Here is a 14,100-nt window from a genome sequence, read left to right as displayed (position 1 = left end):
TCCTGCTTCTGTAAGTTTGTACCAATCTCTAAACACTAATTTGTACTGTGAACGTATGAAGCTCGTTAAAGAACGCACTTGTGGCACTGCGCAATAAATCTTGAATATATTTAATATAATTTTCATGATTTAATCTTATGTGTTTTGTGCATTTGGATAATTTGCATTTTGTCGCCTAAAGTTACTTAACGGCGGATTCGATATTGAAAGTTGTGTAAACTTGATGTTAGTCTGCCAAATATATAATGTTTAATTACAATTCATCGCCCAAAAACATTGTTGTCATTTTCCTGTTAAACTAAGTGCTACGTGCAAATTAATAATTGTAGCTGTATTGTTTGTACTGTTTGTGTTTAATAGGTGGCTTTGGGACTGGCATAATTGTACGAACGCCTCAAAATACTAATTCCGGCATTTGTGCTAAGGTTAGTGATTATCGCAGTTTGGTGAGTCTTGTTCCAGTCACGGCGAATGTTTGTGTGTGATTGTCATTTAGAAGCTTATCATTTTCGGTTTTTATGCAGGTTATGTGCAACTAATTAATCGTGAATAGAAATATAAACCTACTACTCAAACCTGGCAGAGTTTAAACTTGTTTTCTTAAACCCAAGCCTTGCCTTTTGATTTTAACATCTCTTCAGTTTACTGCGCCAAACTTTGTCGAGGTATGCTTTACTGCAGCGGTTCTCAAAGTGGGTCCGCGGTCCTTTGGGAGTCCGTGAGGCAATTTTGGGGAGACCGCGAAAAGGTTGAAGTAATTCTATAATCTTATTTTGCGTCAGTTTGTGCCTCTGAATCAGTTTAAATCAAAGTAGAATTGAGAATTGACTGTCTCCATTGCTAAACAATAGCCTTTATTCTACGAAACTAACAAAATTGTTCGCGCACAATCGAAATTGTTATGCGCAATTTTGCATAACTAGCTAAAATTTTGCAATCAACTTTCGTTTTTCTGAAATACACATTTAGGCTTAAGGACCGCGAGCCTTCGAAATAATGGCAAAGAGACGGTTTTGAAAAATAATGAATAAGTTTAAAAACCACTGCTTTACTGCATTGTATGATTGTTTCAAAATAAGGTTGTTATAAAAATTAAATAACGCGTACCCCCATTTAATGTAAACACCTGCCTCCAATCCCGGCATTTTATGAAAAATAATCGGGATTTTCCGGGTTGCCAACGGTAAATGCCAATTCCCAGCAGACACATTGTAACAAAGTTATGCACAAAACAATATGTATTTGATCCCCAGTTTTACTAAAAATAGCAAAAAGGATCAAAGTACCACGTAATTGCGAAACATTCGCAACCAACTGAAAATTTAATAAATATGTACATGCCGCACAATACATGGTTTGTGCGGTTTAGCCGCTTGACATGTCAATCAAGTGTGTCGCTTGTCGTTTAATTGTCAGAGGGCTTCAGCCACAACTGCCACGTTAACTCGTCGATTGTCATGTGGCTGTTGACGTCGTCGGACGTCATGTAAACGCTTCCGAACTCGATCGTACAACATTTTCGGGGCGTTGGAGTAAATGAGAGGGTTGAGAGAGCTGTTGATGGGAAGCAGGATTATTGCTGACACTGCGTAAATCACCGGGGGTACAGTTGTTCCACCGAAGTTTAGAAAAGCCATGATTGAGATTGGCACCCAGCAGAAGAAATCAGTAAAGACCAGCCGGATGATTTTCTTTTGCATTTCTGCAACAAACACAAGAAGTAGGAACAATATTTAAGTTGCGCTTATGGGATTTACCTTGGTTCTGTTTTTCAGCTCTCGCATTTTGGGCCCTCTCATTCACTTGCCTGCCACTGGCAGTCGACCTCTTGTAAATCCAAACGTACGTCACAGCAACAAACATAAAAGCCACAAAGTTAAGAGTGATGATGGCAAGTGAAAAAGGCCAAGCCTTGTCGGTCGGTGTCACGTAAAGTTTACTGATGCAAACACTGTTGGTGCTGTAGTACCTGAGAATAACATTCAGTTACAGCAACAACTATAATAATCTAATTTGCTTGTAACTACATACCCCAAATATCCTGTAATGTCAAACAGTTCAGTGTAGTTATAATCTTCAAGAATATCCACAAAATCCGCCCAAGAATAAACATTTTGTACCCTTAGAAGTGCGCCACCGAGTGTCTGGGAATCGTTGATGGTAAAATTGTGTCGAAACTTTACAAACCGTTTCATGAAAGTGTCCATGCCTGCAAGAAAACATACAGCGGAGCAAAACGGTTAAATATACACATGTGTTGCAATTGCTCACTTGAAAAGTCAACGACATGACTCTTGAAGAACGGGTTTTCTTTCATCCACGCTTTGGTTTCAAACAAATGTTGAAATTGAGACGTGAGAGGAATAAAAGCCAGTGTGAATGAAAATGTCCAGGATAAGATGATGGAAAGGATAATAATCTTCAGTTTGGGGAAATATGGCGCATTAAACGGCTGTAAAACATAAGTTGCTTGCTGCAAACACCAGAGCACACATACATTAAAAAATACTCACGTTTTTTACAGCGTAAAGTCGAAATGCTGTTAGCAGGACCATTGTAATTACTGATGTTTCGCTGGAAAGCAAAACCAAAATGCCCATTGAAATGCACCTCTGGCCTGACCTCCAAACAAGGTCGTTGGCACAGTAGTCTCCAGAATATTGAACACCAGCAACGCCGAGCATGAGGAGATAAACTCCCATGAGCAGGTCGGAAATCGACAGATTCAAGACAAGAAGATGGTTGGTTTGAAATGAGGCCGATTGTGATTCTGTCGTCACCAACAGTTTCATCTCAGTAACCATGACAACCTGAAAAGGGTAAAACAGATATTTGCAAAAACCACCTAGTTTGTCGAAGCTTAGAACCACGTGCTTTGTTTCAGCCAAGCTTTACAAATATACCAGGTTTCCAAAGATTGCTAGGAACGCCATTATCCACACAACAGTTCGTAACACCGGGTTAGCGATCAGTTCGTATCGCGAGGAGAAAACGTTTTCATTTGCTCTGCTTGACTTCGTTGGGCATTCGTCGCTCCAGTCAGAACAGTCTCCGAATCCATTGAACATCTAATAGTGGCAAATTTTGTTAAAAACTGCCATGAAAGAAAATTATTTAGAATAATTTAAAACCTTTTCCTTCTTCACAAACAAAGGTTGATTGTTTTCGCAATAAAACCTCCCGTCACTCGTGCAGTTAGTTTCGTCGCTTTTATCATCACAGTTTATCGTAAAATCACAGATCTCTGATTTACTTATGGAAACCTAAACACATTAACCTATAGGTTATATATCAGACAGCGGTTCTCAAACTAGGGTCCGCGGTCATTTAGGGGTCCGTAAAGCAATTTTGCGGGGATCGCGAAAAGGTTGAAGAACTTGTATAAATTTTTTTTTTCTATAAATTGTTTTCGTCAATTTATGCCACAGAAAAAAGTGTAAATCAAAGTAGCATTTGAAAATCAACTGTCTCCGTATAGCCTTTATTGCGTGACAAAAAGCAATTGTTCGCGCATAATCATTGTTTCTTGTCTTGTTTGTGATGTCATAAACAATTTTTGGATTATTGTTAAACGTAATTTTGCACAAGTAACTTAAAATTCTGCAATCAATTTTCGTTTTGCTAAAATACACATTCCATCTAAAGGCCCACGAGCCCTTGAAACAATGACAACGGGACCGTCTTGAAAAAATAATGAAAAAGTTTGAGACCACTGCTTATAGAGTAGGGATGTTATTATAATCCACAGATGCTAACATACCTTAGCTCCATTTAACGCGGAACAATTCACCCTTCCTTGTTTTGTGCAAGTTTCCGAATATTCGTCACTTCCGTCTTTGCAATCTATAAAACCGTTGCAAATTTTTGAACGAAACTTTCCCGGGATTTCTACCACGGTTTCGTCACTTCCGTCTTTGCAATCCACAACGCCATCGCAAACTTTGGATTGAGGAATGTTGAGACGATCGTTTGTTGTTGGGCAATGTTTACGATGCGCGCAGAGGCGAGGACCCTCTTCGTGCCTGAACCAGCGTTGATCAACATCGCGAATTTCATTGGGACAATCTCGTTTCCCGTCGCACAACAGCTCGTTGCTGAAAGGCCGCCACTAAACGGCAATACTAATCTTAAATTGATTGTTCGTACATTATGTTTATGAATGGTTCACACGTACAGTTTGCATAGAAACGAAAAACAACATATCGCGTTAGTCAAACAAAATATCACACATGCCAAGCCTGTTTGCTTCTATGAATAGTAATAACTTACCTCCTATTGTTGGTTGTTCACACGTACAGTTTGTGGACACATGCAAAACAAGATATCGTATTAGTTAAACAAAATATCAAACATGTCAGGTCTGTTTCGTTCTATGGATAGTAATAACTAGGGCAAATCTTGCAACTTTTTTTACAGCTTCCGGCAGCTTCCTAAATACTCAGAATTTATCTAGTATGCTGTTATAAGCGGTTTGTAGGAATTTTATGTTGCAACTTCTTGCAACTTTTTTCTATTTTTCATGCAACTTTTATCAAGTATTGCGGAAAAAGTAAAGAATTGATTTAATAAACATGCTATAAAACTATTTCTAGTATTTCTAGGTTCTATTTAGTGATGTACCGAATCGGCGAAATTTCGATTCGGCCGAATCAACCGAATAATTTATGACGTCACGCGAGGTCGTACCCTACGCGTTTGACATGAAAAAATGTTTATCTACCAGGAAATTAGTACAGAATAGTTGTGTTTCGTCCTTATTTCAGTTCTGTGGGGTTTAAAATTGCTTCAAGCATGATTGGCAACCTGCCAATGAATTGCTATTTTTTTTGACTACATTGGGAAAAACGATAATGTGTTGAAACAGATAAAAATTGACGCGATTTCGTTATGTTTGGGCCTTTGAAAGATCTGCGTGGTACCTTAAGCAGAAAAGATACGTTTAACGCTTTAAAATTGTTATCGTAAAATATTCGGTTTCGGCCCAATAATTTGAGACCGAATCTTTGCAAAAGTGACCGATTCGGCCGAATAAATCCGGCAAACCGAATATGCGGTACATCTCTAGTTCTATTCTCTTTGATTTGCATAACAAAGAGTTACGTGATGGATTAGCTGCATCTCAATGTTATCTTTGGCGCAACAGTTGGCTTGCAAGCTAGAAGGTCAACCAACCCAGCCAATTTAATTCACTGTCGTTTAAATTTGAGGTCCTTTCCCATTTCACGGACGCCCAGGCGGGACAGCCAAAAATTACATTTTCACTTATTCACCTTTTTCAGGCTATTGATTTTGTTAAAGTCGCCAACACTGAGTTTTGCTGCAATGCCTTGGATGAAGTTTGCAGACCTAGGGGTTTGGGGTGTGGCATTTGACTTGTTTTGGGGGAAGGGGAGGGGTGGGTTATCGCTTTGCTGGTTGACTTTTTGCGGAAAATTATTTCTGCATTGCGTTATTTTCTTACTGCGTACCAGCAAAAAATGTAATTTTCGGCGGTCTCGCCTGGGCGTCAGTGAAATGGGAAAGTACCAAGTTTGACAGCTCAGCAGGAGCTGAGAACGAAACGCTGTCATGTAGGTTTAAAACCTAAAGAACATAAAAATGTACGCATGATCGATTGAATAGCGAAGAAAGAAACGGAACAAGCAGACACCCTGAAAATCTTAAACTGTTGAGTTATACGACGGAACCTTTCGAGCATCTCATACCCTAATAATATTTAAAAAAAATTGTGCATACATGCAACTTTTGTTAAAATTAAGTGCAACTTTCTCAGAATTTTAGTGCAACAAAACAAAATATCACACATGTCAGGTTTGCTTCGTTCTATGGATAGTAATAACTTACCCCCTATTGTTGGTTGTCCACACGTACAGTTTGCAGACACATGCAAAACAAGATATCGCGTTAGTTAAACAAAATATCAAACATGTCAGGTATGTTTCGTTCTATGGATAGTAATAACTAGGGCAAATCCTGCAACTTTTTTTACAGCTTCCGGCAGCTTCCTAAATACTCAGAATTTATCTAGTATGCTGTTATAAGCGGTTTGTAGGAATTTTATGTTGCAACTTTTTCCAACTTTTTTCTATTTTTCATGCAACTTTTATCAAGTATTGCGGAAAATGTAAAGAATTGATTTAATAAACATGCTATAAAACTATTTCTAGTATTTCTAGGTTCTATTTAGTGATGTACCGAATCGGCCAAATTTCGATTCGGCCAAATCAACCGAATAATTTATGACGTCACGCGAGGTCGTACCCTACGCGTTTGACATGAAAAAATGTTTATCTACCAGGCAATTAGTACAGAATAGTTGTGTTTCGTCCTTATTTCAGTTCTGTGGGGTTTAAAATTGCCTTAAGCATGATTGGCAACCTGCCAATGAATTGCTATTTTTTTTTGATTACAGTGGGAAAAACGATAATGTGTTGAAAAAGATAAAAATTGACGCGATTTTGTTATGTTTGGGCTTTCAAAAGATTCCGTGGTACCTTAATTTGCAGAAAAGATACGTTTAACGCTTTAAAATTGTTATCGTAAAATATTCGGTTTCGGCCGAATAATTTGAAACCGAATCTTTGCAAAAGTGACCGATTCGGCCGAATAAATCCGGCAAATCGAATATGCGGTACATCTCTAGTTCTATTCTCTTTGATTTGCATAACAAAGAGCTACGTGATGGATTAGCTGCATCTCAATGTTATCTTCGACGCAACAGTTGGCTTGCAAGCTAGAAGGTCAACCAACCCAGCCAATTTAATTCACTGTCGTTTAAATTTGAGGTCCTTTCCCATTTCACGGACGCCCAGGCGGGACAGCCAAAAATTACATTTTCACTTAGTCACCTTTTTCAGGCTATTGATTTTGTTAAAGTCGCCAACACTGAGATTTGCTGCAATGTCTTGGATGAAGTTTGCAGACCTAGGGGTTTGGGGTGTGGTATATGACTTGTTTTGGGGGAAGGGGAGGGGTGGGTTATCGCTTTGCTGGTTGGCTTTTTGCGGAAAATTATTTCTGCATTGCGTTATTTTCTTGCTGCGTACCAGCAAAAAATGTAATTTTCGGCAGACTCGCCTGGGCGTCAGTGAAATGGGAAAGTACCAAATTTGACAGCTCAGCAGGAGCTGACAACGAAACGCTGTCATGCAGGTTTAAAACCTAAAGAACATAAAAATGTACGCATGATCGAATGAATAGTGAAGAAAGAAACGGAACAAGCTGACACCCTGAAAATCTTAAACTGTTGGGTTATACGACGGAACTTTTCGAGCATCTCATACCCTAATAATATTAAAAAAATTCGTGCATAAATGCAACTTTTTACTGCAACTTTTGTTAAAATTAAGTGCAACTTTCTCAGAATTTTAGTGCAACAAAACAAAATATCACACATGTCAGGTTTGCTTCGTTCTATGGATAGTAATAACTTACCGGCTATTGTTGGTTGTTCACACGTACAGTTTGTGGATACATGCAAAATAAGATATCGCGTTAATTAAACAAAATATCACACATGTCAGGTTTGCTTCGTTCTATGGATAGTAATAACTTACCCGCTATTGTTGGTTGTTCACACGTACAGTTTGTGGACACATGCAAAACAAGATATCGCGTTAGTTAAACAAAATATCGCAAAGTCAGTTTTGTTTTTTGCACATGTCAGGAAAATATCGTATTAGTTATAATATGAGCGATTTTTTTTGACTTGTCTCGGTCAAAAATAGGTCACAAATGTTGCATTTGTCGTGTGTTGTAAAACAGTGGTCTTCAACCTTTTTTACAAGCGACCCCAATTTGAAAGAAATTGAAATCAGGATTTACATGTGGTCCCGTTTTTTTTTCCGATGGGGAGAAAACTGTTTTAAGTAATGCCGAGTAATGCCTGTTTTCATGTAAATATGCCAGCCTAATTTTCAAGTAGACTTTAAATATTAGCATTCACGTCATTCAGCGTGTATTATTACGCTTAAATGTTAAAACCCAAAAGTTTCATCTAATTTTGCAAGTCTAATTTGCGTTAAAGCCCACCAGTTTGTAGAAATCAGTTAATTTATGCATTTTTTCCTGTACCACATGTGTTATTATTGACACAATATATCATTCATAGGGCTCTATCGCGTAACAATGGGTTAGACAACTTGTGTTTTCTATAGATTTGGGTCGCAACTGTTCGGTTTTTGATTACCGGTATTGCATCACAATGATTAGATTGTGACACGAGGTACCAAGCTGTACTGCAAAACATGAGAAACATTGCGAACTAGAACGTAAACGTATGAATTTTTTAGGTACTAAATTTAAACGCCAGTAAATTGAATTTATAGCGACCCCAGAAAAGTTTAGGCGACCCAACTTGGGGTCGCGACCCACAGGTTGACGACCGGTCTACCTTGAAGACCACTGTTGTAGAGGTTGAACTGTCAGTGAACTTTTCATTTTACATTATTTAGCCCGCTTTTTACTGTTGTAATTGGCCCATTGCCTACTTATTGTTAATCGAAAACATTTAAGTGAAATAATCAGGTCGATATGGTGTGATGCTCAACACACCTCAAAACGTGTAAATTCTTTGGTAGGTCCCAAGTCATTTTACGGCAGCTGCAGGTTAGGTGCAGCTCTTGCTTCGGTTTTGCTTTAGATACTTTTTGTATCTTTCGTTGAGACAAATGTATTAAACAATTTTTGTTGTGTCTTAGCTAAAGTTTTTTGGCAGTGATTTTTAATTAGCTCATTTCCCTTTTTAGAATAGGTTAGGTCAGGGGTGGCCAAACTTTTTTACCAGAGGGCAAAATTTGCAACTATCTTGCCACTGGAGGGCCGGATTAATTAAGATTTACGTAAAATTTGTCGTAACTGGTTGCCATCTTTATTAAAATATGTATTATTGTAGTAGAATAACAATAACAATAAGTAGGCCAGGATGTGAAAACGAGCACATACAGCTATGTTAGCTACTTACGTCATGGTTGACAGACTGTTTTAAAAATAACGCTGCAAGGGTATTTATTCTAAAAATAACAACGCTTGCCACAAGCTACTGCTAGTAGCAGCCAGCGCTGTTGCACAGCTTGTTCACAGTGGTAAATATGGTGCTTGGAAAAAAACCAGGCAAGGTGTTTGGCGGGCCGGATGAAACAGGACCGTGGGCCGGATGCGGCCCGCGGGCCGTAGTTTGGCCACCACTGGGTTATGTCTATGTTCAGATTTTTGCCCTACTGTTAGACTTTTGTACATTCTTTCGCTTTAGTTAGATTAGCCTTCATATTTCAACTTTTCGTACAATAATGTGTAATTTAACTGCTTGAATTCTTCATAGGTCAAAATTTTAATTTTTCAATTTGTAGGTCAAATTAATTTTTTCTTGGTCAAAAAATAATCGCCCTAGTTATAATATAATACTATATTACTTAACGCTACGCGCTCATGACACATATGACGCAAGCAGTGTTTTTTTAAGGTGTTTTGGGGGGCTGTTTTGGTCTTTTCTCCAGCGTTTTCCAAAATTTCCCAAAAAAACAAACATGGCTATTTTTTGGCATTTAAATGAAACACATGCGGTCTCTTAAAACTACTTAGCGGTCACCCAAACCAAACCTTAAAAAAAAACTGGACGCAAGCAAGTTTTTGAAAATTGAATTGGTGCTTCATGGAAACGATATAAATCCTTAGGAAAGAGTGCACACAAAAATCCGCAAATTAGCCAATAAAATTGCCGAAAAATGTTTGTGAAAAACAATACAGTACTTTTTTCGCTTTAATTTTAATTACCCCTCTTACACATTTATCCAACAACGTTAAACAAGTAAATTCAATTAACACATAATTAAAATTTGACTCACAAATCCACATTCCCACCCGTCCTCCGTAATATTGTTGGTTGTGGAACAGTCGATCTCGGCACTCACATTCCCACTGTAAACAATCACACCACCACTTACATTGTGTAACTATGGTAGAATCGAATTTGCGGATTACTGGGTTGACGCATGAACAATTTAAGCGTTTACTTTCTAAATGCGCGTTTGGTCATCGAGCGTTTCCTGCGTTTCCAGCTGCTCGGGTTTACGCAGGTCGCTCTGTGCACTCGTAATGGTCAGGTTTCGTGTAAGCAAAACCGTTTTTATTGAATACACTAGGAGTGTCAAACATGCGGCCAGCGAAGTAACTTTAGGAAGTTATGTGTTTTGTTTAGGCGGAATACCCTGTCAGACCAGTGAGTTCACATGACACAATTCAATCATTCTTAGTGGTATGTATGCAACGTTTTGAGGATGATCAAAAGTACCCATCCTTAGAATAAGCAATTGCGATTGTTGCGTCATTGTATGCCATTGTTTTTACTCAAAGCACAGTTGATACACTCTGCTACAATGTATATCTGTTTGTTATTTATTACAATACTAATTTGTTTTTCGATCTACTCAATAGTATTACTGAACATTTTACTCTTGAATTGTGCATTTTGGTTGTTGTCATGTCACACTGTAACAAATGTTTGCCAAGTGCGGCCCTCGACTTACTTAAAAGTTTGTATTTGGCCCCCAAAGTTGTTTGAGTTTGACACCCCTGTAATCCATTATGTTATCGTGTAAATAATATATGTCAACGCAAATATATGCAAAAATAATGTGTTTATGGGTTTTATTTTGGTTAAATTTAAGTTGACCAAAGTGGTAGCAAGGTAAGGAAAGATAAAGCGACGATATTAGTCATTAATAGACGGACTAGTTCCTAAAAATACTCGTTTCAACCTACATTGAAAACGTTCCGCAACCTGTTGGTTGTTTTGTCTCACAAAGACACTCATCACTCATATCAGGACAATCGATGACGTCATTGCACACACTTGACCTTGAAATCATCATGGGATCATTTATGCATTGGAAGCACAAAGAGTGATTAAAGGTGACAGACGGCAAGCGGCGGATGTCTCTGCAGGGGAAATATTCAATTTGAAAACTACGGTTGAAATTTCGGGCGTTGTGAGCGTTCTAACATACCTAAATTCCGACTTCATCATTTCATCAACCGATGTGAAGCAGAGATCAGCGGAATCGTCGCAGTCTTGTATGGCGTCCCACAGCAACTGCTGGGGCAACGTGCAAGTTTTACCGTTTCTGATGCACTTGAAGCCATGTCCGTTCGGTCGGGGCAGCTCAGGGCAGTTGTTGCATGGATCGCCATCACACACCGATGGACGCTCCCAGCAAACCGATTCCGAACACCAGAAGTGGGAGGGGCAGAGATGTTCGCACGGGGAATTTCCATCACAGGGCGCATATGATTTGCAGACCTCATCTTTTGTTTTTGGACAGGAAGCGTTGGTTGGATCGATTATATTGCGACAAACTCCATGAATGTCGAAACAATCGCATCGTCCCGCTGAGCTGGGTTTAAAATAGTTACGCTAGTTGCAACAAAAACAATAGTTTCTAGAGTAGGCGCCGTTGCCCCGCGCGTTGACAATTAAAAGCAGCACATTTGGTAACATCTGTACATAAGAGTACTGAGTAAATGTTTTCATAATTTAACATGAATCCCGATGTTACACTGGTGTCAGTTTGTCCACTCTTAACCATTATTGAGATTTGGCCATATTGCAGATCGCGTTTCAAACCGTCAAGCTGTTAAAGCAATGTATAGCAAATGGTTGCAGATACGTTTGTAAAAAATACTAACTTTGTTGGAACAATCGTTTATTCACAAAAAAATCAAGTAAACCTACCGACGATAACGTTTTGATTTGTCACACATTTCGGGGACTTTCCCAGTACAATTACATTCGTCGCTCATATCAGGACAATCGATGACGTCATTACACACACTTGATCTTGAAACGATCATGGAGTCGTTTTTGCACTGGAAGCACAATTGATTGTTGAACGAGGCTTTGGAGGAACGACGGACGTCCCTGAAAACGAAATAAAGGACATTATTAAACTTATCACATCACAACAAGTTGACCCAAAAACGCGTAAAATGATTTTTTACTTGTTGCCTTGAAAACGTTGAACGACAAAAATCTAATAATTGCAAGTTTCCTTTTTAGCCATAACCAATGTGTGTACGCTTGCATTATGGTTACCAAAACTTTTGTGTCTCTACGTTATCACATTTTCCACATTTTATTGTCACCCTGTGTCTCGCAGTCCTTATATTGCCTTTAATTTACTAGGTTAGTTTATCATAAGTTGTTTTCTGTATGAGTGCTTATTTGCCGAAAACGGGTTTATCTTAATTTCACGGTGTGTTTTTAATGTTTATGACATTAATCCCTCGTCACATCTTTTTGTCACGTTCACGTTTACCATTTTAACTGTTTGATTGCCTCTTATAAATTTATTCCCCGGCACACTTTGCGCTCACTACATCTTTTTAACTCCTATCCTGTCGTGACCTTTCGCAGCATTTCAGCTACAATTTCAGGTGTAAACAACTAAAGATAACCGTTAGGGCCGTTAGGGCGATGATAATTGGACAGGGGGGTTCGACCACGTGACTGGTCCTTTTGCAGGTCACGTGCTGTTGTGAGGAGTTCTTCTCCAGCTGTCGTATGTCAACTTGTCTTAAAGTTTGTGCTGCGCAGTGACCTTGGCAATATCTTACACAGCAGTGCTCGAACGCGTCTAAACCTAGGGTTTTTCGTGGCTAGACGTTATTCCATTTTTCGAAGGAAAACCAATAAATTGGACGCCACAATAGTATTTAAAACTCAGCTGATGTATGAAGCACAATCGACCTAAAAACATATACATACCTCACATCGCCATTTTCGGGCGTGTAGCATAAGTCAGAGCCATTATCGCAATCTTGTACGCCGTCCCACACGAACATTTGCGGAAGTAAGCACGTCCGGTTGTTCTTGACACATTTGAAACCGTAACCGTTACTCCAATGTTGAAAGGCAGGACAGTCATTACAGGGATCGCCATCACATACAGTTGAACGCTTCAAACAAGTCGAATCCGGACAGCGAAAGTGGGAGGGGCAACCGCCGTCACAAGGAGTTTTATCCCGACAAGTGATGTCACCCTTGCAATATTCCTGCTTCCGTAGCGCACACATTTTGTTTCTTGAATAGTAATCAAGTGTGTTGTCGCAGCTGTGAAAGTAAAATCATTATATTTTGATTGTTATAAACACAAATTAAAGTGTGATCAACAACCAACATTCTGAAGTTTGGCTGCGTGTTGTTGCTGGTAATTACCCACCCCCATTAGTGTATTTCCCAGGGTAAACGACCAAAAGTTTTGTACTATCGGGTTAATAAAAAAAATTTTCTTCATGAAGTAAAAAACGATAAATTATTACAATGCGTAAAATAGATAAGACTGGAATGAAGAAAAATGTTGCTAGTTTTTTTGCAAGTTTACACGCGTCGCGCAAACACTGCTGCTATATTTCACGGTTTAAGCATGCTGTAGAATTTCGAAGCCAGATGCTGGATTACAACAACAACCACGTTTTTATAAAAATTTGTTTAGTGATTATTTCTTCACTGTCAAGCACTTAAAGCGACAAGTAGAGTAAATAATCACCATAAACGTCATTTGATAAACGACAAAGTCCACCTGATATAGCTCGATGATGGGTTAGCAGGGTAGGTGGGAAATGTGGCCCGTTTCTCGTCGCTTCTGTCTCTGCAGTGAGGATAACAATCGCAAAAGTACCGTGAGTCAATCGTTCTCCCATCATCGCAAGTAAAATCTGCAATCAACAATCACAAACATATAATTGTTGGTCGTTTTATATTTGCGTCAAAGTAACAGTTGACCAATGCCCTACAATTCAACAATTTAAAATCACAGCGAAATTAAAAAGTATTAAAACCTTTAAGTAAAATAATTTAATTTATGTCACTAAACAAACGTAGCTTTACAAAAAGCGTTAGTTTGTTGTTTAATAATCTAACATTCAAACTTACCCCCTGCTTGGCATAGAGCCGGTGCAATGAACCAAATCAAGGTTGCAGCGAAAATCATCATGATGAGATTTCTGAAGAAACACAACAGCGGCGTTGTAAAGAAATACATGAGTGACAAACTTGAACCTGCGTCTTTCCTGAGCGTGATATCATAATATACTTTATATGTAAGA

The 14,100-nt window shown here is 38.7% G+C and overlaps 1 protein-coding gene and 1 long non-coding RNA gene across 2 annotated transcripts; both read right to left on the bottom strand.

Annotated features, from left to right (window-relative positions):
* Positions 1–1,412: 1,412 nt before the first annotated feature.
* Positions 1,413–4,183, bottom strand: LOC145227999 (relaxin receptor 1-like). The gene is made up of 9 exons (XM_080092965.1): positions 4,175–4,183; positions 3,761–4,108; positions 3,132–3,263; positions 2,904–3,068; positions 2,514–2,810; positions 2,272–2,452; positions 2,032–2,209; positions 1,758–1,969; positions 1,413–1,702 (listed from the first exon to the last, which is right to left on the bottom strand). Exons 1-9 carry the CDS (start codon positions 4,181–4,183, stop codon positions 1,413–1,415), a joined length of 1,812 nt encoding a protein of 603 aa, XP_079949091.1.
* A 5,576-nt stretch (positions 4,184–9,759) lies between these two features.
* On the bottom strand, positions 9,760–10,877 carry LOC145229820 (uncharacterized). Its single transcript, XR_013860488.1, has 2 exons — positions 10,759–10,877; positions 9,760–9,915 (listed from the first exon to the last, which is right to left on the bottom strand). It is a non-coding gene; the product is annotated as an uncharacterized LOC145229820 (long non-coding RNA).
* Positions 10,878–14,100: the final 3,223 nt, after the last annotated feature.

Source organism: Phallusia mammillata, chromosome 5, assembly GCF_965637545.1.
Source record: "Phallusia mammillata chromosome 5, kaPhaMamm4.hap1.1, whole genome shotgun sequence".
In the NCBI taxonomy this organism is placed as follows: domain Eukaryota; kingdom Metazoa; phylum Chordata; class Ascidiacea; order Phlebobranchia; family Ascidiidae; genus Phallusia; species Phallusia mammillata.
This window is presented reverse-complemented; position numbering and strand designations above follow the sequence as displayed.

Bases quoted from the DNA above. Each gene is read 5' to 3' on its own strand.
- LOC145227999 (XM_080092965.1), bottom strand. The intron at 3,264-3,760 runs GTATGTTAGCAT...TAATGTGTTTAG, and splicing joins CCGCGTTAAATGGAGCTAAG to GTTTCCATAAGTAAATCAGA. The intron at 1,970-2,031 runs GTATGTAGTTAC...TGTTATTCTCAG, and splicing joins GACATTACAGGATATTTGGG to GTACTACAGCACCAACAGTG.